Source organism: Dendropsophus ebraccatus, chromosome 6 (assembly GCF_027789765.1).
Source record: "Dendropsophus ebraccatus isolate aDenEbr1 chromosome 6, aDenEbr1.pat, whole genome shotgun sequence".
In the NCBI taxonomy this organism is placed as follows: Eukaryota; Metazoa; Chordata; class Amphibia; order Anura; family Hylidae; genus Dendropsophus; species Dendropsophus ebraccatus.
Window position 1 is genome coordinate 73,521,591 of NC_091459.1, and position 24,063 is coordinate 73,545,653.

The following is a 24,063-nucleotide window of genomic DNA, read 5'->3' on the forward strand; positions in this document are numbered from 1 at the left end:
CTAATTTTCGCCAAAAATGTGTTTTAGATTTCAAGGCTTTGAGCTTGTTTTTGAAAATTTTAAGCAGTTTATTCTAAAAAAGAAAGCTGAGAATTGTGAAAACACAAATGGATTACTATCTGTCATAGACAAACATGGCTACAAATATAAACAACAGTTTTTAAAACTAGAGCTTCACAATGACTTTGCCTGCAAATATATGTGCATTGCACACTTGGGATTATACAGTATTGCAGCTAATATAGATGAGTGGGGTCACATTGTTGTTGTTGCAGTGACCTAACAGCCTCAAGAAATTGATCACGGATGGATTTCTTACAACTGTCGGGTCTCTAATGCGGCCACTTGTGACCCCATTCAAATACATTATCTATATTATCTGTAATGCAGCATGATCATTGGGATGTGACATTGTGATCTTTTATTGTGTAATCTATTTTATGGCCAAAGTTGTTACATAGCTCTAGCCTAAAAATAAAGTGACTGTCAGCTGCTATTCACGTTTCAAACTGCTGACACTATTAGATAGCTGTTTTAAGAGGCATAATTTACCTATTTTACATATCTGTCTGTGCTTCATGAACATAGAAAAATGATAAAGAGCTTTTCCTGAGCTTTTGATCTGCACCAAGCTGTAACACCTCCTCACGTCCCCCTCGCCATACTTGACCCTGCTTTGGCATTCAGGTGTTAATGAAGCAGGGGGGGGGGGGTGAGAGGAGGCATTCCAGCTTACCGTTATTCAGGAGCCTGGAAAAGCCTCGTTGACTCTTTATACCAGAGAATAAAAGCATATTCTACGCTCTGGAAACACAGACCAATATATGAAAGGCAACTTGTGTCACATTGACCAAACAGCTATTTAAAGGGGTACTCCGGGCCGGGGGGGTATTTTGGAGGATCGCCGGGGAGGGGGTGGAAATTGAAGCCGGAGGTCACTTACCTCAACCGTTCCAGCGCCGGTGTCCGGATCGCACCGCCTGGTACTCCCATCCCACGGCCGCTTCCTGGTCAGAGCTGCCGCATGAGAGGTGACTTCTCAAGGCAGCTCTGCCAATCAGCGGCCGTAGCAGAGTCCTGCCCGGAGTACCCCTTTAACACTGTCAGCAGTTTGGGACATGAATAACAGCTGAAAGATTCCCTTTAAAAAAAAAATAAACTACATGAAATTGAGATTTTATTTTTAATATGTCTTTTCCAACAGTGTGAACATGGCTGCAAAGCTACTGTATGTATGTAAACAAAATATTAAACATTAAATATTGACTGTGTGCATGGAGATAAGCTATTAAAAGAATGGTGAAGATGCTTAAGAGGAGCCTGGACACTTTATAGTAAAATAGTTCAGTGTACAGTATTAGTAACTGTACTCGCTGTATATACTCACAACAGCTCCCTGTGTACCTCATAGAGCTAATATCAGATTCCCCTCCTCCAGGCTGTGCTGTCCTGCTCTGACCGTAAGATGGCTGACGTAGAGGAGCATGTAAACATGCCCTGACCCCCAGTGTCCACCACTGAGCCTGTATATGCCTATGGAGGACACTGGGGCATGGTCACATGCTCCTCCATGTTGGCCATCTTATGGACAGAAACACCACAGAGCAGGACAGCACAGCCTGGAGGAAGGGGTGTCTGATTTTAGCTCTATGAGGTACACAGGGAGCTGCTGTCACTATACACAGTGAGTACACTCACTAATATTGCTTACTGGACAATTTCACTATTAAGTGGCCAACCCCTTTAAAGATTATGCTTAAAGCCTTGAATGTTCACAATACAACCACAATTGTACTGAGCCAAACTTAGATCAACATATGGTTATACAGGGATCTTAGCTTTCTTTAAGAGGCTTGAAGCCATGATACAGACCCTAAAATATTTCTGTCTGAAGCTTCTACTTTATGCACCTGAATAAGAATATCTGTAGACAGATTTGATTGTGTGATTTTCTTTGTCTTAAATAAACATTTAAATCATGGAGGTGTGATCCTTTCTTCTTTTTATTTCTTGTCTTATATCTATCCTTATAGTAGCGCAAAGCTGTTTTGGTGGCATGAGGGGGGGGCTATCACAGTATTCTGCAGGTGGTTTTAATTTCACAGTTGATCGGTGTAAGGATATTTTAGGAAATTAAGCAGAATGTTAGACTCTAAAACTATCATGATGTTAAAGGATAAACATTCGCTTTAACATAAACAGGCTATCCTATCCGGAATGAATTAAATTACACCATTTACTGTTGATTTAATAGAGTGAGAAATATTTCTATTTGAAATGATGACGCTTTGTACAAATAAACAAAATTATGCTTGTATCTTTGCAATCTTTATAGATTAAAAAGAAAAAAGAAATCACCTAACCAAGCCCCCAATTATTCTTTTGTGATTGAATTTTGGATTTTCATGCACTTCTGAAAACTGCTAGAAACCTCATCCACTCAGACATAAATAACACAAAAAAACAATAAAATTTATAAAAATACTTTTTTCCTGTTAATAAATCATTGGAAAGATGTCCCATTTCTTTACAAGGACTTATTAAAGGGGTTCTCTAGCAAAAATATTTTTCTTTCAAATTAACTGGTTCCTCAAAGTTACATAGATTTGTAATTTACGTCTATTTAAAAATCTCCTGTCTTTCAGTACTGTTTTTCTATGGACAGTTCCATGCTGCTCAGGACAGTTCGTGTCTCAGACAGAAATGTCAGCAGAGAGCACTGTGTCCAGGTAGGTTCACACCACGGAATCCACACAGATAAGTTCCAGCAGATTCCGTGACTTGTACCCGTTCATGTTGGCTTGCATATCCGCCCGTACCATTGACACCAGACACCGGCCATAGAATGGTGTCTATGGTACGGGCAGATATGAGCGTTACCGCGAACGGGTATGAGCAACGGAATCCACCTGAACTTATCCGCATGGATTTCGTAGTGGGAACCTACCCTCAGACTGAAAATAAAACAACATTTCCTGCAGGACATACAGCAGGTAAGTGTGGAAAGACTAGAGATTTTTAAATAGAACTAAATTACAAATTTATAAAATTTCTGACACCAGTTGATTAAAAAAAAAAAGAGTTTAGCTGGAATTCCCCTTTAATGATATATGCACAAAAACCCAAGAAAGCAGTTGAAATATTATTAATGTAGAGTTCTTCAGTTAGGAAAATATCAGTTGCTTTTCAATCTTTTGCTTTACTATATACTTATCAAATATCTCATCAGAAGAATAACCTACGATAGAAACCAATGCAAAGCAAATCTGTAGGACTGACTTTTAGATTATAACACCTACACAATTGCTTCACAAGTCATCAGGGAAGAAAAGTAAACTTGTCCAATTTTTAATGAAATTCAGACTCTGTTTCATCACATTGTATGAAATAACAGTCACCTGTGTGCAGGAATTTATATTAAGATAGAAACTCTGCGTGGGTTTACTGTTTGTGGTCTCATAGAAAATTTCATAGAGCTTTACCAGTTCATTAAATATGACCTTTACTGAATTTATTTAAAATAATATGTATGTGGTTATAGGCTAAAATAACCTGTTAGTCTTTTTCTTCTGAGTCAAACTCAAATAGGTGTAGACCTTCTTTGAGATATAACTGAGCAGAGTTAATACAGTTCAACACCTCTTGCAAAGCTGTCATAAAGGTTTCATTTGACTTTGTAATCTTGCTATGTTCTTGTGCTACTTGGAGTACTGAAAACTGAGTTGATGTTTCATCCAATCTATACAACAGATTTCTAAAAGTAAAAAAAAAAGAAATATGAAAATGTTAATACCATGTAATGTTCTGTAAATTTATAGGGAAATACTGGACTAGGAAACATTTATAAAAGGTGTCATAGCTACATAGACATTATAAATGCAGTAGATGCAAGAATATAAACCATGCAAATAAATGTGACGTTTTCTATGCTCAGTTCAAAATGACGTCCGTTATTTTGAGTCGTCACGGACGTCATTTAGCTATTTAGCCTTCCCTTAGTGCAATGACGGCTGTTGGCACATTATTCTAGTATGGGTTACTAATTGGCCTTTGGATGTGGCTTAATTGAAAAGTCCATTGAATTTAATAGTAAAAACGGAGAAAGAACAGTGAAAAAAGAAAAACTGTGTTAACTACTAATAAAAAATGTCCATGGTTTGCAAAAGACGTCCGAAAATAATGATCATGTTCATTATTTTGAAGTTTGCGGTAAAAACGTCCGTTATTCAATACACTGTGTGCATTGGACGTCCGTCTTCCCATTGACTTCAGTGTATTGCATTGCAGTCAGTTAAATAGCGGCAAAAACTGATGTTTTTTTAAATAGCGAAATTGGTCGCTTTTTCTCTATTTTTGACGTCGTGTGAACATAGCCTAACTCTGAAACATAATGGATGCTAATTTCAAGTGCTCTTTACAAGCGACTTATCAAGAATTTTAAGAGTGTTAAATATTGGGCAGAAAACCATTCCACTTTATAACTTTTTATAATGTTTCTATTTCTTGTGATATTTATGCCTATTGCACTTTATTTGGGAATATTCACCTATGCTGCTATTTTATTACATAGGAGTTGTATTTGAGAAAGAAATCTGCACTGCATCTGCATCTCTGTCTGGTGGCCATTTTGAAGATACTCCACAGATAAAAGACTTTTACTTGTTGTACTAAATGTTCAAGTAAAGTAACTGTTGAACCATAATAGCCTGTCTCCCTGTTAGTTGATTTCTACTGCACCTCATCAACACCAAAGAGTGCCACTGGGATGACCTCAGACAACAGTATCAGGAACTTGATCCATGGGGATTCTCTAAGATCCATAAATATTGTCAAGACTTAGGTGCAGTCCCCCTTCACCCTTTGTGGCCAATCTCCTCAGGAGAGAAATTAATAGGAACTGAACTGTAACAAGACTTTATTATTGGTTCAACACACTCCCTCCTTATTATTAGGGTTAACTTCACCAAGGAGAGTTGTTGACAAGTCAATGTGTGCCAGTTATCCACACATTGTCCACAGCTCTCTTTAGTGAAGTTAACCTAGTAAGTCACCTGTCAGGTTACTTCAGGTGGCCTGTTCTAACGCTGTGTCTGGCAGCAGAATAAGCGCCATCGACAATGACACTTATTTTGCTGGCAGACATGGTTTTAGGACAGGCCACCAGAAGTAGAAATGTACCTCATAGAAATTCTGGATATGGCATATGCTTTTACATTTGTACTGCTGAATGGCCGGATGGATCCCTGCCTATCTGGGGAGAGGAAGCCAGGAGTGAAGTTCTTCAGTCTGAAGTCATGAAGCTAAACAATGGGCTGCACTTCGATGGAACTGACTGCCTGAACTCGGAGGACCCTCTATCTTATTCTGCCCCTCCCCAATGCCCCTGGCAGCATGCACTGCATCCCCCTGTGTCTGACAACTGCTGTACTAAATATTATATATATATTATATAAGATATATAATTCATTATATATATTATATAAGACATATATACACATTTTTAAATACAAATAGTTCAGGTTCACACAACCCTAAAAGCTCGCTTTTTAAATGTTAATGGTTGGAGAAGATGGTTGCATAGGCTGCATCCATCTTCTCCAGCCACTAGGATTGTACTGTAATTATGCAACTCTGTGCTCCATATAGTAGTTAGGCCAACCCCTGTGCTCCCCTACATAGTCCCCACAAAGTGTATAATCCCCACACAGTATAGCCCCCACATAGTGTATTGACCCCACATAGTGTATAGTCCCAACACAGTATAGACCCCACATAGTGTCTCCACCCCCCCCCCCCCCACACACACACATTGTGTAGCCCCCATAGTGTATAACCCCCAAATACCAAATATAGTGTATATCTGGTCCGCGGGGAGCTGTTGCTGCTGGAGGATGACACTGTCTCTGCCCATGAGGAGAAGGTGGAGTGGAGGATCATACTGCCCATCTGTGTCTGGTCCGGGGGAGGACCATTGGGGTTGGCTTAGAATGGTGGAGTTGTAGTTCTAACACAGCCACACAGGAGCATGCTGGGAGTTGTAGTTCTACCACACCCACACAGGATCATTCTGGGAGTTGTAGTTCTACCACAGTCACACAGGATCATGCTGTGAGTTGTAGTTCTATCTCAGCCACACATGAGCACTAACACACACATACACAATCCATTAGCACACACACACACACACACACACACACACAGATACATACTTATACATATACTCACCCACACAGCAGTAGCAGTGGAGGATGACAGGAAGAGGCTGTGGGGGGCGGGGTATGGGGCCAGGCTGCAGTGTCCGGGGTGAGAAGCTTTCTCATTGCTGTCTCTCAGCAAGGCTGCTGCGCAGAGGCGGGGGCCATGTGAATGGCCTAAGGGGGCTACATGTGCCCCCTGTTTTGTACCCCCTGTAATTAACCACCAGATGGCACCCTATGCCATCACCTACCCCTGCCTACCCTTTGTCCGGCCCTGAGAGCAAGTATAAAAATGATTGAATTTTATTACTTGAGTTGAGTATTTTCAAAGGCTCAACTGCTCGATTTAAGTAATTAAAATCAATGGGATACTGAATTGACTTCAATGCACTGCCGCCCCTGCAGTATAGAACGGACGCTGAGGCCATTGCAATCAGTGTCCGTTTTCTACTAATAAAAGACGATGTGTGAACCTAGCCTTAGACTGTTGCACTATGACACTGGATTGACTGTATAATACTGACACTATACTGTATGGCAGAATATTTCTTCTAGTCCTTAAAAGGACTTTTGGTTAGTTGTGGATTACTGATTATTACGTGCTATATACCAGTATATACTATTCCTTAGAATGGTGATACAGTATGTTGTATAGAATAAGCTTTTTTTCAGGTGACAGACTACTAGTCCTGAAATTAGGGAGCACTTGAAAGTAGAACTTGTCCCGCAAAAATGAAAAAATATGTGGCTTGTGGAACACATGAATGAACACATTTATTGTATTTAAGTTATACAATCTATTCACAATATTGTATGCGTGCTTGTAGTTGAAAATATAATTGTATGTGAACTGGTATGAATAATACTCTGGAAATTCTAGACTTCTGAACACTGACTCATATTCATGGCTAAAACAGCACCCACAAACAATAGAAGATGTGGGTAGCTCAATTATTGTTAAACATCATAAAAACTGGGTAATTTGTGGTTCTCTGTCGGGCAAAACTTTTCCTAGAATTTTTTTTTTCTCTTTAGCAATGACTATGCTTTCCTAGTATTTACTGGTGTGAAAATTAGATACACTCACACTTAAGTGATGCGAAAATCAGGCTGTACTAGTTTGCATGCTAGTTTCCTCAATAGTCACTTAAAACAGAAATATGGAAAGACTATGGCAGATCATCTGGGACTTAACTAGTAAAATATTTGACACACCACGACAGGATGCCCATAAAGGGATTCCTATGCATATATAGTTTGACAGAAGGATGATGCTATATATATTAATTCTATTTCCAACAAGGGCTACCTTTATATAAATAGCCATAAGCTTTGCAAGTGCAGTTCTTTACTGTGTGTATTTCCTAGCCATAAGGGCGGTATCTTTTTCTTTTTTTTTCTCTGCTTATAATGACTACCTGTTCTATACATAAGCCAGATAATTACATTAAAAGAATCTCTTGAGCTTTGCTGTGTATGGCTATGTTCACACAACGTCAAAAATGGAGAAAAGGCGGACGATTTTGATATTTTAAAAAAAAAACAGTTTTTGCCGCGATATGCCTGGCTGCAATGGCAATGCAGTCAATGGGAAGACGGATGTCAAATGCACACAATGCATTGAATAACGGACGTTTTTACAGCAGACATCAAAATAATGAACATGATCATTATTTTCAGACATCTTTTGCAAACAGCCGATTTTTTTTTATTAGTTGTTTACACACAGTTTTTCTTTTATCTTTGTTCTTTCTCTGTTTTTACTATTAAGTTGAATGGACTTTTCAATGAAGCCACACCCAAAGTCCAATTACTAACCCCAAACTAGAATAATGTATAAACACAGGGGAGGTCAGACCGCTAAATGACATATGTTATTTTAGACTTAAAATGATGGGTGCAATTTTAAACAGACCTGATAAAACATTCTGTGAACATAGCCTATGTTTAATAAAAGTCACAATTTATACTCCAGATAAATTCACAATATTTACAATAGATAACAGTACTGTGTTTGGTTAATTTAAATGGGTTATTCTTGAATAAAGCATTAAATTATAAACAAATTATATGTTTAACTCCTGCCAGATATGGATGTCTGTACATTCATTTTGGCAGTATATTAAATGAACGTATGACTAAGATGCCATGATTACTTTTGGCCTCTTTACCCACCAGATGTTATGGTTATAGTAGCCACAATATCTAAGTGGTACACAGCATCCTTTCCTCAGAGATTTTCTGAAATCAGGTTTTTGGTAAGTTATCATCATCCAGGGGCCTCAAAAGGCCTGACTTAGCTGTATGTTTCGGTAACAAGCTATTAGATTATCTTTCGGTTTTAAAACAACAAGCTATAATGATCCTACAGTCATGGCCAAAAGTTTTGATAATGACACAAATATTATATTTTCACATGATCTGCTGCCCCCTGGTTTTTATGTGTGTTTGTCAGATGTTTTTATCACATACAGAAATATAATTGCAATCATATTATGAGTAAAAAAAGCTTATATTGACAGTTAGAATGAGTATATGCAGCAAGTCAATATTTGCAGTGTTGACCCTTCTTCTTCAGGACCTCTGCAATTCTCCCTGGCATGCTCTCAATCAACTTCTGGACCAAATCCTGACTGATAGCAGTCCATTCTTGCACAATCAATGCTTGTATTTTGTCAGAATTTGTTGTTTTTTGTTTGTCCACCCGTCTCTTGATGATTGACCACAAGTTCTCAATGGGATTAAGATCTGGGGAGTTTCCAGGCCATGGACCCAAAATCTCTATGTTTTGTTCCCTGAGACATTTAGTTATCACCTTTGCTTTATGGCAAGATGCTCCATCATGCTGGAAAAGGCATTGTTGGTCGCCAAACTGCTCTTGGACAGTTGGGAGAAGTTGCTCTTGGAGGACATTTTGGTACCATTCTTTATTCATGGCTGTGTTTTTAGGCAAGACTGTGAGAGAGACGATTCCCTTGGCTGAGAAGCAACCCCACACATGAATGGTTTAGGATGCTTTACAGTTGGCATGAGACAAGATTGGTGGTAGCGCTCACCTCGTCTTCTCCGAATAAGTTGTTTTCCAGATGTCCCAAACAATCGGAAAGGGGATTCTTCAGAGAAAATGACTTTACCCCAGTCCTCAGCAGTCCACTCGCTTTACTTTTTGCAGAATATCAGTCTGTCCCTGATGTTTTTTTCTGGAGAGAAGTGGCTTCTCTGCTGCCCTCCTTGAGACCAGGCCTTGTTCCAAGAGTCTCCCGCCTCACAGTGCATGCAGATGCTCTCACACCTGCCTGCTGCCATTCCTGAGCAAGCTCTGCACTGCTGGTAGCCAGATCTTGCAGCTGAAACACTTTTAAGAGACGGTCGTGGCGCTTGCTTGTCTTTCTTGGGCACCCTGGAGCCTTTTTGGCAACAATGGAACCTCTCTCCTTGAAGTTCTTGATGATGCGATAGATTGTTGACTGAGGTGAAATCTTTCTAGCTGCAATACTCTTCCCTGTTAGGCCATTTTTGTGCAGTGCAATGATGACTGCACACGTTTCTTTAGAGATAACCATGGTTAACAGAAGAGAAACAATGATGCCAAGCACCAGCCTCCTTTTAAGTGTCCAGTGGTCTCATTCTTACTTAATCATGACAGATTGCTCTCCAGCCCTGTCCTCATCAACACCCACACCTGTGTAAATGGAGCAATCACTGAAACAATGTTAGCTGGTCCTTTTAAGACAGGGCTGCAATGATGTTGAAATGTGTTTTGGGGGATAAAGTTCATTTTCTAGGCAAACATTGACTTTGTAAGTAATTGCTGTTAAGCTAATCACTCTTTATAACATTCTGGAGTATATACAAATTGCCATTTTAAAAACTGAAACAGTAGACTTTGTAAAAATTTATATTTTTATCATTCTCAAGACTTTTGGCCATAACTGTAGTACACTGAATATATGAAAGCTTTACATAAGCAATAAAATAATTGCAATGTAAATTATGTGTATCGCAAAGTCTTATTAAAAAAAGCTGCATATGGTACACATATGTAAACTAAAAACAGACAAAAAAAAAACAAAAACCTGCGTCCAGAAATTCTGTAACTTAAAGGGGTAAAAACAGGTAATATCATTCTTAAAGATTCCAGCTGTCTGTTTATATTGAGAAGCCCCAGTAATTATGTTGAATTCTACAATATAAACAGCAGCAGTCTGAGATGTCTTTATCACCACCATTAGTATGGAAATGGGCTACAATTTCCAGTCTTTTTTGCACTTTCAACTCCATTGACTGTATCACAGTGACTATGCAACAACTGTGATTGGTAATTGAAGATGTTCCTGATGATTAAATAATGACCAATGCTATACCCATCCACAAGAACTAAATTGCTTTTCTGTTCTTTTTAAAATGTTTGTAAGTGAGAAACCTCCTTGTAAAAAGCGCTCTGACATCAACAACAGAGACTGGCACCGTCCCTTGCAACAACAGAAAATGCAGCACATGTCCCCACATACTACAAACAAACACAATCTGCATCCCCAATACACAGCGGGACTATACAATCACCACTGCTTTCTCATGTACATCCTCCAATGTGGTCTACATGATAAAGTGTACACAATGCCCCACAGGGATTTACATTGGGGAAACAAAACAGAAATTACAAACTAGAATGAACTTACATTACATACAATAAAAAGAAGTCTCAACACCCCTGTAGGCAAACATTTCTCAGGACTGGACCATAGAATAACAGATTTAAAGGTTATGGTACTCATAGGTCACTTCCAGAGTGACAGAGAGAGGAAAGTGTGGGAATTCAAATTGATAAAAACATTCCAGTCATTAAAGGACAACTCCCATAACTTTGTAATGTGGTTAAATACCCGGTCTGGCCCCCTTCCCCCACTTTCGGACCCCCCCCCCCCCCCGGAAGTTAAAGAATGTATACATTACCTATTACGATCGTCACGGTCCTCTTCTCCCGGGCGGCATCTGGTGACGACGACGGCGTCTTCATTGAAAGTGAATGGGAGAGAAAAGGCTGCTGGTGCACATGCGCACCAGCAGCCTTTTCATTGGCTGGAGCGCATCACATGGCTTCCAGCTTGCTCAGCCCTGATTAGCTGAGCTTGCTGGAAGCCATATGATGCGCTCCAGCCAATGAAAAGGCTGCCGGCAGCCTTTTCTCTCCCATGGACCCGGAAGTAAGAGACATCACTGGACGGCGGACGCAGGTGACGGTGAGGCCGACGGCGGGCGAATGGAGTGGCGATTGTCACCGGAGGGATGGTTTCTGTGTGTGTCTGTTTTTTTATTTTTGGGGGTCCCGCCGGAGTTGTCCTTTAACACAAGGATTAAACCTGACACCTGGATTTTTTACCCACTACATGGACACACTCCACAGATAAGACTGAACTGACCAGGAATATTGGACTTCAAAATAAGCTTTAATTTACAACAAGTCCTTTTTATTGCCCTGGCTTATCTATAAGATGTATTTACCCCCCCCCCCACTCCCCAATTCACAGATGTCTCTCTTTTCTTGCTTGTAACATCCCTATAATGTTCTGCTGTTTCTGTAAGTTATTCATTTGTGAACTTGTCTGACGAAGGGATCTTGTGAATCCCGAAAGCCCACAGCTGTAACAATTTTTTGTTGGCCAATAAAGGTTCCACTCCTAAAATACTTTGATTACAAGTATTTACCTCGATATAAGTGACAAAAGAGAAGGTTTGATAAGTAAGGTTGATATTCTTGGAGGTGAGAGGTGTGATTAATATGGAACACAATTTAACTTTACTAGATAAGTAGTTCAATGATTTCAAATGTAAAATAAATTTTGGGGGAAATAATAATTATGTCCTACTAGAAAATGTACCCGGCGCTGCACGGGTATAAAGTGTCAGTGTGTTAATTAGATTTGTACTAAGGTGCCCAGGAGGCCAAGCTAAAGGTATTGTTTCATCTGAGTTAATCAGTGGAATTAGTGTATACCTGTAGTGCATAAGTGGAGGGGTTCTGTATACCCACAATGTATAGTTTTTAGGGGTCTCGCATATCTGTAGTGCATAGTTGGGGGGGCTGTATACCTATAGTGTATAGTTGAGGGAGGTCCTGTATACCTGCAGTGTACAGTTGGTGAAAGTCCTGTATACCTGTACTGTATAGTTCGGGAGTCCTGTATACCTGTAGTATATAGTTGGTGCTGTATACCTGTAATGTATAGTTGGTGAAGGTCTTGTATACCTGTAGTGTATAGTTTGAGGGTCCTGGATACCTGTAGTGTATAATTGGTGGAGGTCTTGTATACCTGTAGTATATAGTTCGGGGGTCCTTTATACCTGTAGTAAATAGTTTGAGGGTCCTGTATAACTATAGTATAGAGTTGGTGGAGGTCCTGTATACCTGTAGTGTATAGTTTGGGGTCCTATATACCTGTAGTATATAGCTGGTGGAGTTCCTGTATACCTGTAGTATATTTGGGGTCCTGTATACTTGTAGTATAGAGTTGGTGAAGGTGCTGTATACCTGTATTATAGAGTTGGTGTAGGTCCTGTATACCTGTAGTGTATGGTTTTGAGGTCCTGTATACCTGTAGTGTATAGTTTGGGGTTCTATAAACCTGTAGTATATAGTTGGTGGAGTTCCTGTATACCAGTAGTGTATAGTTTTGGGGTCCTGTATACCTGTAGTGTATAGATTGGGGTCCTGTATACCTGTAGTATATAGTTGGTGGAGGTCCTGTATACCTGAAGTATATAGTTGGTGGAGGTCCTGTATACCTGTAGTATATAGTTTTGGGGCCCTGTATACCTGTAGTATATAGTTTTGTGAAGGTCCCGTGCACTTGTAGTGTATAGTTTTGGGGTCCTGTATACCTGTAGTGTCCTGTATACCTGCAGGGTTGTATTTACCCGTATGGCAGTGTTATTCAGTCACAGTGTGTCGGTATTGGTCATGTCTGGTATGGGGGTGTTATCCAGTCACAGTATGGCGGTATTGGTCAAGTCTGGTGTGGCGGTGTTATCCAGTCACGGTATGGTGGTATTGGTCAGGTCTAGTATAGCGGTGTTATCCAGTCACAGTATGGCAGTATTGGTCAGGTCTGATATGATGGTGTTATCCAGTCACAGTATGGTGGTATTGGTCAGGACTGGTGTGGCAGTGTTACCCAGTCACAGTTTGCCGGTATTGGTCAGGTCTGGTATGGCAGTGTTATCCAGTCACAGTATGGCGGTATTGGTCAGGTCTGGTATGACAGTGTTATCCAACACAGTATGGCGGTATTGGTCAGGTCTGGTATGGCAGTGTTATCCAGTCACAGTATGGCGGTATTGGTCAGGTCTGGTATGACAGTGTTATCCAGCACAGTATAGCGGTATTGGTCAGGTCTGGTGTGGCGGTGTTATCCATTCACAGTATGGCGGTATTGGTCAGGTCTTATATGACAGTGTTATCCAGTCACAGTATGGCGGTATTGGTCAGGTCTGGTATGACAGTGTTATTCAGTCACAGTATGGCGGTATTGGTCAGGTCTGGTGTGGCGGTGTTACCCAGTCACAGTGTGGCGATATTGGTCAGGTCTAGTATGGAGGTGTTATCCAGTCACAGTATGGCGGTATTGGTAAGGTCTGGTATGGAGGTGTTATCCCGTCACAGTATGGCGGTATTGGTCAGGTCTGGTATGGCAGTGTTATCCAGTCACAGTATGGCGGTATTGGTCAGGTCTGGTATGACAGTGTTATCCAGCACAGTATGGCGGTATTGGTCAGGTCTGGTGTAGCAATGTTACCCAGAAACAGTTTGGTATACCTGTTGTGCCCTGTATATACTTGTACTGTATGGATGGAGTAGGGGGTCCTGTATATACATGTACTGTATAGATGGAGTAGGGGGTCCTGTATATACATGTACTGTATGGATGGAGTAGGGGGCCCTGTATATACATGTACTGTATAGATGGAGTAGGGGGTCCTGTATATACATGTACTGTATAGATGGAGTAGGGGGCCCTGTATATACATGTAATGTGTAGTTGGAGTAGGGGGTCCTGTATATACATGTACTGTATAGATGGAGTAGGGGGTCTACCAGTTATTACTGTGGATGTTGTGAGGCAGCTGCCCTAGCAACCATTGCTCCCTGTGAAAATGAAAGCAGTAATCCTATTGGTTGCTAAGGCTCCAACTGCAGTGTCTGCTGCAGCTAATTATATCACCTGTGTTTGCAGTGAGGAGATTTTCCCATTCATCTCTATGGGGCGCCTCTCTTTCCCCTCCCCCTCCCCTCCTGTACATCTGGCGGGGACGGGACCTTCGCAATAACCTTCCCGGGCACCCAATGTATCTGTGGGCCAAATTTGGGGTCAAACGGTTCAGGCGTTTGGAAGTCTATAGAGGACAGACAGACAGACAGAAGGACAGACAGACAGACTTTGATTTTTATGATATAGACTAGAAAATGTACCCGGCGTTGCACGGGTATAAAGTGTCAGTGTGTTAATTAGATTTGTTCTAAGGTGCCCAGGAGGCCAAGCTAAAGGTATTGTTTCATCTGAGTTAATCAGTGGAATTAGTGTATACCTGTAGTGCATAGTTAGAGGGGTTCTGTATACCCACAATGTATAGTTTTTAGGGGTCTTGCATATCTGTAGTGCATAGTTGGGGGGGCTGTATACCTATAGTGTATAGGTGGGGGGGTGGGTCCTGTATACCTGTAGTGTGTAGTTGGGGGGGCTGTATACCTGTAGTGTATAGTTGAGGGAGGTCCTGTATACCTGCAGTGTACAGTTGGTAAAGGTCCTGTATACCTGTACTGTATAGTTCGGGGGTCCTGTATACCTGTAGTATATAGTTGGTGCTGTATACCTGTAATGTATAGTTGGTGGAGGTCTTGTATACCTGTAGTTTATAGTTTGAGGGTCCTGGATACCTGTAGTGTATAATTGGTGGAGGTCTTGTATACCTGTAGTATACAGTTCGGGGGTCCTGTATACCTGTAGTGAATAGTTTGAGGGTCCTGTATAACTATAGTATAGAGTTGGTGGAGGTCCTGTATACCTGTAGTGTATAGTTTGGGGTCCTATACACGTGTAGTATATAGCTGGTGGAGTTCCTGTATACCTGTAGTATATAGCTTTGGGGTCCTGTATACCTGTATTATAGAGTTGGTGTAGGTCCTGTATACCTGTAGTGTATAGTTTTGAGGTCCTGTATACCTGTAGTGTATAGTTTGGGGACCTATATACCTGTAGTATATAGTTGGTGGAGATCCTGTATACCTGTAGTGTATAGTTTTAGGGTCCTGTAAACCTGTAGTGTATAGTTTGGGGTCCTGTATACCTGTAGTATATAGTTGGTGGAGGTCCAGTATACCTAAAGTATATAGTTGGTGGAGGTCCTGTATACCTGTAGTGTATAGTTTTGGGGTCCTGTATACCTGTAGTGTCCTGTATACCTGCAGGGTTGTATTTACCCGTATGGCAGTGTTATTCAGTCACAGTGTGTCGGTATTGGTCAGGTCTGGTGTGGCAGTGTTATCCAGTCACAGTACGGCGGTATTGGTCAGGTCTGGTGTGGCGGTGTGATCCAGTCACGGTATGGTGGTATTGGTCAGGTCTGGTATGGCGGTGTTATCCAGTCAAGGTATGGTGGTATTGGTCAGGTCTGGTATGGCGGTGTTATTCAGTCACAGTATGGCGGTATTGGTCAGGTCTGATATGATGGTGTTATCCAGTCACAGTATGGCGGTATTGGTCAGGTCTGGTATGGCGGTGTTATCCAGTCACAGTATGGCAGAATTGGTCAGGTCTGATATGATGGTGTTATCCAGTCACAGTATGGCGGTATTGGTCAGGTCTGGTATGGCGGTGTTATCCAGTCACAGTATGGCAGAATTGGTCAGGTCTGATATGATGGTGTTATCCAGTCACAGTATGGAGGTATTGGTCAGGTCTGGTGTGGCGATGTTACCCAGTCACAGTTTGCCGGTATTGGTCAGGTCTGGTGTGGCAGTGTTACCCAGTCACAGTATGGCGGTATTGGTCAGGTCTGGTATGACGGTGTTATCCAGCACAGTATAGCGGTATTGGTCAGGTCTGGTGTGGCGGTGTTACCCAGTCACAGTTTGGTATACCTATAGTGCCCTGTATATACATGTACTGTATAGATGGAGTAGGGGCTCCTGTATATACATGTACTGTATAGATGGAGTAGGGGCTCCTGTATATACATGTACTGTATAGATGGAGTAGGGGCTCCTGTATATACATGTACTGTATAGATGGAGTAGGGGCTCCTGTATATACATGTACTGTATAGATGGAGTAGGGGCTCCTGTATATACATGTACTGTATAGATGGAGTAGGGGGCCCTGTATATACATGTACTGTATAGATGGAGTAGGGGGTCCTGTATATACAGGTACTGTATAGATGGAGTAAGGGGTCCTGTATATACATGTACTGTATAGATGGAGTAGGGGGTCCTGTATATACATGTACTGTATGGATGGAGTAGGGGGCCCTGTATATACATGTACTGTATAAATGGAGTAGGGGGTCCTGTATATACATGTACTGTATAGATGGAGTAGGGGGCCCTGTATATACATGTAATGTGTAGTTGGAGTAGGGGGTCCTGTATATACATGTACTGTATAGATGGAGTAGGGGGTCTACCAGTTATTACTGTGGATGTTGTGAGGCAGCTGCCCTAGCAACCATTGCTCCCTGTGAAAATGAAAGCAGTAATCCTATTGGTTGCTAAGGCTCCAACTGCAGTGTCTGCTGCAGCTAATTATATCACCTGTGTTTGCAGTGAGGAGATTTTCCCATTCATCTCTATGGGGCGCCTCTCTTTCCCCTCCCCCTCCCCTCCTGTACATCTGGCGGGGACGGGACCTTCGCAATAACCTTCCCGGGCACCCAATGTATCTGTGGGCCAAATTTGGGGTCAAACGGTTCAGGCGTTTGGAAGTCTATAGAGGACAGACAGACAGACAGAAGGACAGACAGACAGACTTTGATTTTTATGATATAGATGAGTGTTGTATTGTCAGTTCTGTTCAAGCAAAGATTTCAGAAAAGAAGGATTTAGGGGTAGTGAGGATTCTGACAGCCTTATAGTGAGTAACGAGTGCAGCCAGATGGTAAGGAAAGTTAAGTAAATGTGGGGCTGTATAGCTCGAGGTACAACCAGTAGGCAGAGGGAGATTGTGATCCCGCTATATGGAACTGTAGTGAGCGCTCCAGTAGTCCTTTACTCTCTTCCCTGCACAACTATCATGTTGTTTCTACAATAAAGCTGTCATGCAAGATAAAATGTTAGTGCCGCAAGCTGTTTTTTCTAGAGCTCTAGTGAGACCATACCTGGAAAACATATCAGGAAAGAGTTAAAGGGAACCTGTCACTTACCCCATCTCGCCAAGTCCTGCTCCTGGAGCCAGTTCCGGGCACAGAGATATCCTCGACGGAAGCCCGGCGTGTGCGCTGCATAGAAGAGTCCGATGCACATAAGAGAATGAATGGAGCAATCATTTTCTATGGGCATTGGACTATGCAGTGCGCGCCGGGATATCCGGAGCTCTAGCGGAGGGTCGGGCAGCCTTCACCCAGGCATGGGGGTGACAGGTTCCCTTTAGGTTTAAATCTGTATAGTCTGTTGAAAAGATGGGAATAGAGGGAAACAAATTTGCCTCTTGGGGTGGGTGAACAATATTGTTAGTCTGTAAAATGGCATCCATGCATGCTTCACCTGCTGCGCCAGTTCCATTTCTGTGGCGTTTCCTTCACTTTGCAGTATTTTTTACACTTATACTGTCAAACATTTAAAAATTAAATGTAAATTTAGAATCCTTGGCCTCTTATAAAATGCTGTTGTCCAAAATGTAATCCTCTATGTACTCTGCAGCACTACAATGCTGTACTCTTTTAGCACTGGGGCGGTGTCATGATGTAAGGAGGTGCAGATAGAATTATATACAGAATAATGAACAGTGGAATGGGTCACTTAAAGGAATCTGGGTTGGTATTCTTTTGATTTTAAGTATGCTTCTTAATCTCACCACAGCCTTGCTCTATAAATTGTTGCTTTATTTAACTCTGTTCATTTTCTTCTACACAATCACAATTCAATAGTCAAGAATACGTGCATTCTGAAACGATAACATTAAAGCGCCGGTATGTAAAGGACACAAAGCAAAATGTCATGAATTGTGCGGTTAACACAATCATACCTCCACCTGCATAAAGTTCATACTTCTTATCTATTGTATGAAAAAGTAAGAAATATGGACTGTGTATCACAATGAATAATGTAACTCGTACAGCACAAAGTTTTATACAAAGTTAAACATGACTGAAATTCATAGAATGTGTCCTAGAAAAGTGATGGATCATTTTCAGTGATTAGGAGAAGCTGAAAATGGTTTAGAAACCAACTTTCACATTGATTTTGGTGGCACGGACACACAGTTAAAGGGGTTATCCAGCGCTACAAAAACATGCTCACTTTCCCCCTACTGTTGTCTGCAGATTGGGTGGGGTTTTGAAACTCAGTTCCATTGAAGTAAATGGAGCCTTATTGCAAACCACACCTGAACTGAAGACAACAGTAGGGGAAAAAGTGGCCATGTTTTTGTACCGCTCGATAACCCCTTTAAAGTGTACCTGTCATTTAAACAAATATCTGACATGTAATAGCCACATGTCAGAAGTTTGTATCGGTGGAGGTCCGGGTGCTGAGACTCCCAGTGATCGCTGAAATGAAGGGGCACTTAACCGTGCATGCTCTACTCCTTAACCCTTTGAGGACCAGGCCCAAAATGACCCAGTGGACCGAGCAAATTTTGATCTTAGTGTTTTTGTTTTTCTCTCCTCCCCTTCTAAGAGCTCTAGCACTTTTAGTTTTCTATCTACAAGGCCATGTAATGGCTTGTTTTTATAGCTGTACTGTGTAATGACACCTTTCATTTTACCATAACATGTATGACGGAATTCCAAAATTATTATTTATGAAGATATAAATAGGTGAATTCGTAAAAAAGAAGGCAATATGGTAACGTTTGGGGGGGGGGTCCTGTGTCTACATAATGCACTATATGGTAAAAGCGACATGATATCATTATTCTTTAGGTCAGCCCAAACACAATCATATGCAGGTTTACACAGATTATCTAATGTTATATATATTTTTTAATGAAATCCTTTTTTTGGGGCAATTAGCTATTAATAAAATGGGCCTATTGTGACACTTTCACCTACGGGGCTGTATGGGGTGTAATTTTTTCCGCCATGATCTCTAGTTTTTATTAATACCATATTTGTGAAGATCGGATATTTTGATCACTTTTTATTTAAATTTTTTTTATATATAATGTAACATCAATTCGGTAATTTGCGCACATTTTTCCCTCTTTTCGTGTACGCCGTTCACTGTTCGCAACGACGCTTGTTATATTTTAATAGATCGGACAATTACGCACGCTACGGTATATTATATGTTCATTTATTTATTTTTATATGTTTTATTTATATAATGGGAAAGGGGGGTGATTTAAACTTTTATTGGGGGAGGGTCTTTGGGGTAGTGTATTGGTGTTTTTAACTTTTTTTTACATATTTAAAGTCCCTTTGATCAGTGTAATAGGCGATCTGCTCATTGAGCCTGTCTGTGCAGGCTCAGTGAGCAGATCGCCGATCGGACCACACGGAGGAAGGTAAGAGACCTCCGGCAGTCCGATACAGCGATCGGGACCCCCGCAGTAACACTGCGGGGGTCCCGATTGGTAAGTGACAGGGGACTCCCCCCGTCACTCACACCTAAACGCCGCGGCCGCGCCACGATCGTGGCATTTAAGGAGTTAATGACACGCTGCAGCGTGATCGCTGCAGCCTGTCATTAACGATGAGGTGCCGGCTGCTCACTGCAGCCGGCCCCCACCTCCTATGAAGCGCGCTCCGCTCCGGATCGCACCCTCTATAGCAGGAGAAATACCCAGGATGTACAGTTACTTCCAGGGTCGTCTGGTGACAGGGGTTAATTCTGCTCCTTCATCTCTGCTCTTACTACTAAAGTAGCAGTGGATGGAATTATAATGGAGCCCATGAAACTTTCTGTAAACACGAGTGGCAAAAGTTTCATAGGCACCATTATAACTCCGCCCACTGCTACTTCAGCAGTGAAAGCGGAGATGAAGGCATAGGGCACAATGCTAAGTGATTTTGCCCCTTCGTTCTACCAATCAGCAGGGGTCTCAGCAGAGTTCTGGCAAGTGGCTATAACATGTCAGAAATTTGTTGAAATGACACGTACACTTTAAGTTACAGTTAAGTTCTGCCAATACTTAGACCCACTGTACCCTTTATATTAAAGACATTGATGCAGAAGTGTCAGAATGCAGCAGAAACATCATCATTCACACATTGTTGGAGAATTAATAGGGAACTTCAGCTATTTTCCTTTTTTTTTAAATTAACTAGTGCTAGAAAGTTGTATAGATTTGTAACTTACTTCAATTAAAAAATCTCAAGTCTTTCAGTACTTTTCAGCTGTTATTTGCCCTACAGGTAGTGGTTCTGTCTTTCCAGTCTGTGGTTCTGCTGCCACCTCTGTTCGTAACAGGAACTGTCCAAAACAGGAAAGATTTTCTATAGGGATTTGCTACTTCTCTGGACAGTTCCTATCTTGGACAGAGATGGCAGAAGGGAACACTGTGTCAGACTGGAAAGAAAACATGACTTCTTGCTGGACATACAACGGCTGATAAGTACTGGAAGACTTGAGATTTTTAGATAGAAGTAAAATATATATATATATATATATATATATATATACATAGAATATAATATATCAACATATTTTATATTTATATTTATATAAAAGATTTGTAAATTACTTCAATTTAAACATTTTAAGTCTTTCAGTACTTATCAGCTGTTATTTGCCTTAAGTAATGACTGGGCTCCACCATTTGCCCAGTCTACCCTTTATTTGACTATTAACTCTGTATCAAATTAAAATCAGTAAAAAAAAAGTCAAATTCTAGTCTGTTTAAGAGTCTAATAATGTGAACTGACAACTATCAGTTCAGGTCCTCAAACCTGCAGTCAGGCTGGGAAATGCAGAGACAAAAATGTGGCTGAGAGAATTTTTTTTTACTGCTCTTTTAACTTTTTATGGCTATGACTCTGTTTTTGCTTTGCCACAATTGCAAAAAAAAACAAAACAATTTTAATACATCCTTTCACTACTGTAGCTTTATAGGGGTGTGTTTTCTACATTGTAGTAAAATAGTATTACAATTATTTAAAAAAGTGATGCCGTCCTTAATTAAATAAAGGAATTTGCAAAAAACTGAAACTGCCTCCCCAGCTGCACCTCACCAGCATCTAGGGGGCACCTAACTAGTGAGGTCCGCCTCACAGTTTGTGGAGCCCTGCATTAATAGACATCTACTGTCAGTCTAATATACTTACTCTCGCATATAATAAATCTGGAGCTGTAAGTCATATTTCAATTAGAATGTCTGGGGTTAACCATGTCTAGTCACAAATTTCACTTTTTTGGTTTGATTGCATTTGTTGTTAATGTAATTGCCTTTCTTGATCAATTATCATAGAAATCAACCAAAAGCAAAAGCAAACTATAGTATGTGTATAGCAGTGCTCATTAGCCTTTTCTGTTGTTATAAATTTCTCCCCTTTGGAATCCACTGAATTTTCAGGAGTGTGTATTTGCTTCACTTACTGTGATATACCAATAGTCAGTTTCTATAGTCACTCATATTATGTGCAACCAGCTGGGCTATTATTGGTCAGTGTAACAACACAGTGCTTTAGGAGAAGCCCCAAGCAAACTGATCACAACACATCAGCCAGTCTTTCTTATGTCTTGTTTTTTTTACGGTTTGTGCACAAAGTATGACATTCCAAGCTAAAATGATATATATGTGCAAGCACATAATAACAAAACAGATTAAATAGTATCATATATGAGAAGCTAAATGTATTAGATTTTAAATGTTGAATTGTAATCCTGTATAATTTATTAACCTAAATCCTGTTTTATGAAATGTTCTCTAGTGTTCTGGTTTGTTCCATCATTACTAACAGCTAGGTGTTAATGTAAAAAGATGCTGCATTTCATAGAAATACTTTTGTTTAGCAGTGGCACTAGGGAAGTGTCTGGGAGGGGGTTTCCCAAGTTTCTTTCCATTAGGCTTCACATGATGAAAAGGGCTCTCTTTATGATCATACAATGAATATGTTAAAAAAAATGATTGCTGTCCTTGTCTCCTGTAATCTCTTTTCAAGGACATTTTAAAGACTGGGAGATGACCTAGTTTTAGGCTACAGATTACAGCTGCATATATGTGTCCATACTATGGTTGCAAATTCCAGTCTGTCCATGAGTCTGATAACATAAACTGACAGCTGTCAGTTCAGGCCCTCTAACCTGCAGTCAGGCTGGGACATACAGACAAAATTTGGCTGCAAAAGCCCTGTGAGGACCATTCATCACTTTTTATGGACACAACTTTTTGCCTTTGCTTCGCCATATCAGCAAAAAAACAAAACAAAAAAAAAACAAAACAACCCCCCCCCCAACTATTTTAGTACCTCTAACTACTGTAGCTGTATAAGGGTAAGGTTTCTGCATTGTAATAAAATACTATTAGAATTATATAAAAATAATTAAATTGAAGCTTAAGCTTTGACTTGTCTTTTTAATGCCCTTAATTGAGTGAAGTAATTTATCTAACTAGGGGGTTATACGAAGGTATTACAGTGAAACCTCCTAAAACCATTTTCCTCCCATTATAGTCTATGGAAGCTGCTCTTCTATAAGAAACTCAACCTTTAACCTAGCCATGATTGCTACTTATATTTTTTGGGACCAATAAGGCCCAGTACTGAAACATGGAGGAGAGAGGGGGGGGGGGCTTAACAATGAACAGTGCTTGTTATGCTGCCTTTACACAGAATGATTATTGTTATCGAATTTTTGCAATAGCGATCGCATTTGAGAGTTAATTGTTCCATGTAAACACAGCAAATGAAATAGTTCATTTTGATCTTTCAACATGCTCTCAAATTGTCGTTCATCGTTCACTAAATATTCGCAGATCGCTTTGTGTAAACAGTCTTTCAAAGATTCACCCTATGTGAAAGATGGGCCTAAGCGATCTTAAAAACAATCGCAATAACATTTTTTTTTACTAATTTTCTAACAATTTTTCTAATCATTTATTTGTCTAAACGCTGAACGTTATAAATCGTTGCTTCAAAATCATTAAATGATCGATTAGGCAAATAATCGCTTTGTGTAAATGCAGCATTAGAGTGTGATGCTTATTGACGACAGGCTGAAGCCTGCAATTCAAAGCAAACGCTGAGGGCAATTGTTGGAAGAAAATGTCTTGTTGCACGAGAATACTGCTGTCCATACTCTTAAAGCCCTTCAAAGAAAATTAAGTTTGATTTGCTCACCCTTTATATGGGCCCCATCTAATAACTCCAAACTAAAGATGAGCGAACCGGGTTCGGGTTCGAGTCCATCCGAACCCAAACGTTCAGCATTTGATTAGCTGTGGCTGCTGAAGTTGGATAAAGCCCTAAGGCTATGTGGAAAACATGGATATAGTCATTGGCTGTATTCATGTTTTCCAGACAACCTTAGAGTTTTATCCAAGTTCAGCAGCCACTGCTAATCAAATACCAAACAATCGAGTTCGGATGGACCCGAACCTGGTTCGCTCATCTCTACTCCAGACTATTACCCTACTGGTCGATTTAAGGAGACACTAAGGGGCCATTGATTAACTTCAGAACAAAAAGTCAAAAAAGTAGGGCCTGGAAGGCTTGA

General features: G+C 40.7%; 1 protein-coding gene across 2 annotated transcripts in view; it reads right to left on the bottom strand.

Annotated features, from left to right (window-relative positions):
* Positions 1 to 1,715: 1,715 nt before the first annotated feature.
* Positions 1,716 to 24,063, bottom strand: part of NAALADL2 (N-acetylated alpha-linked acidic dipeptidase like 2) — a 712,309-nt gene continuing 689,961 nt past the window's right edge. For both annotated transcript variants that reach the window (XM_069975168.1, XM_069975167.1), the window contains one exon: positions 1,716 to 3,754. In XM_069975168.1, the coding sequence (XP_069831269.1) occupies positions 3,556 to 3,754 (199 nt within the window). In that variant the 3' untranslated portion in view covers positions 1,716 to 3,555. The remainder of the gene's footprint in view (positions 3,755 to 24,063) is intronic.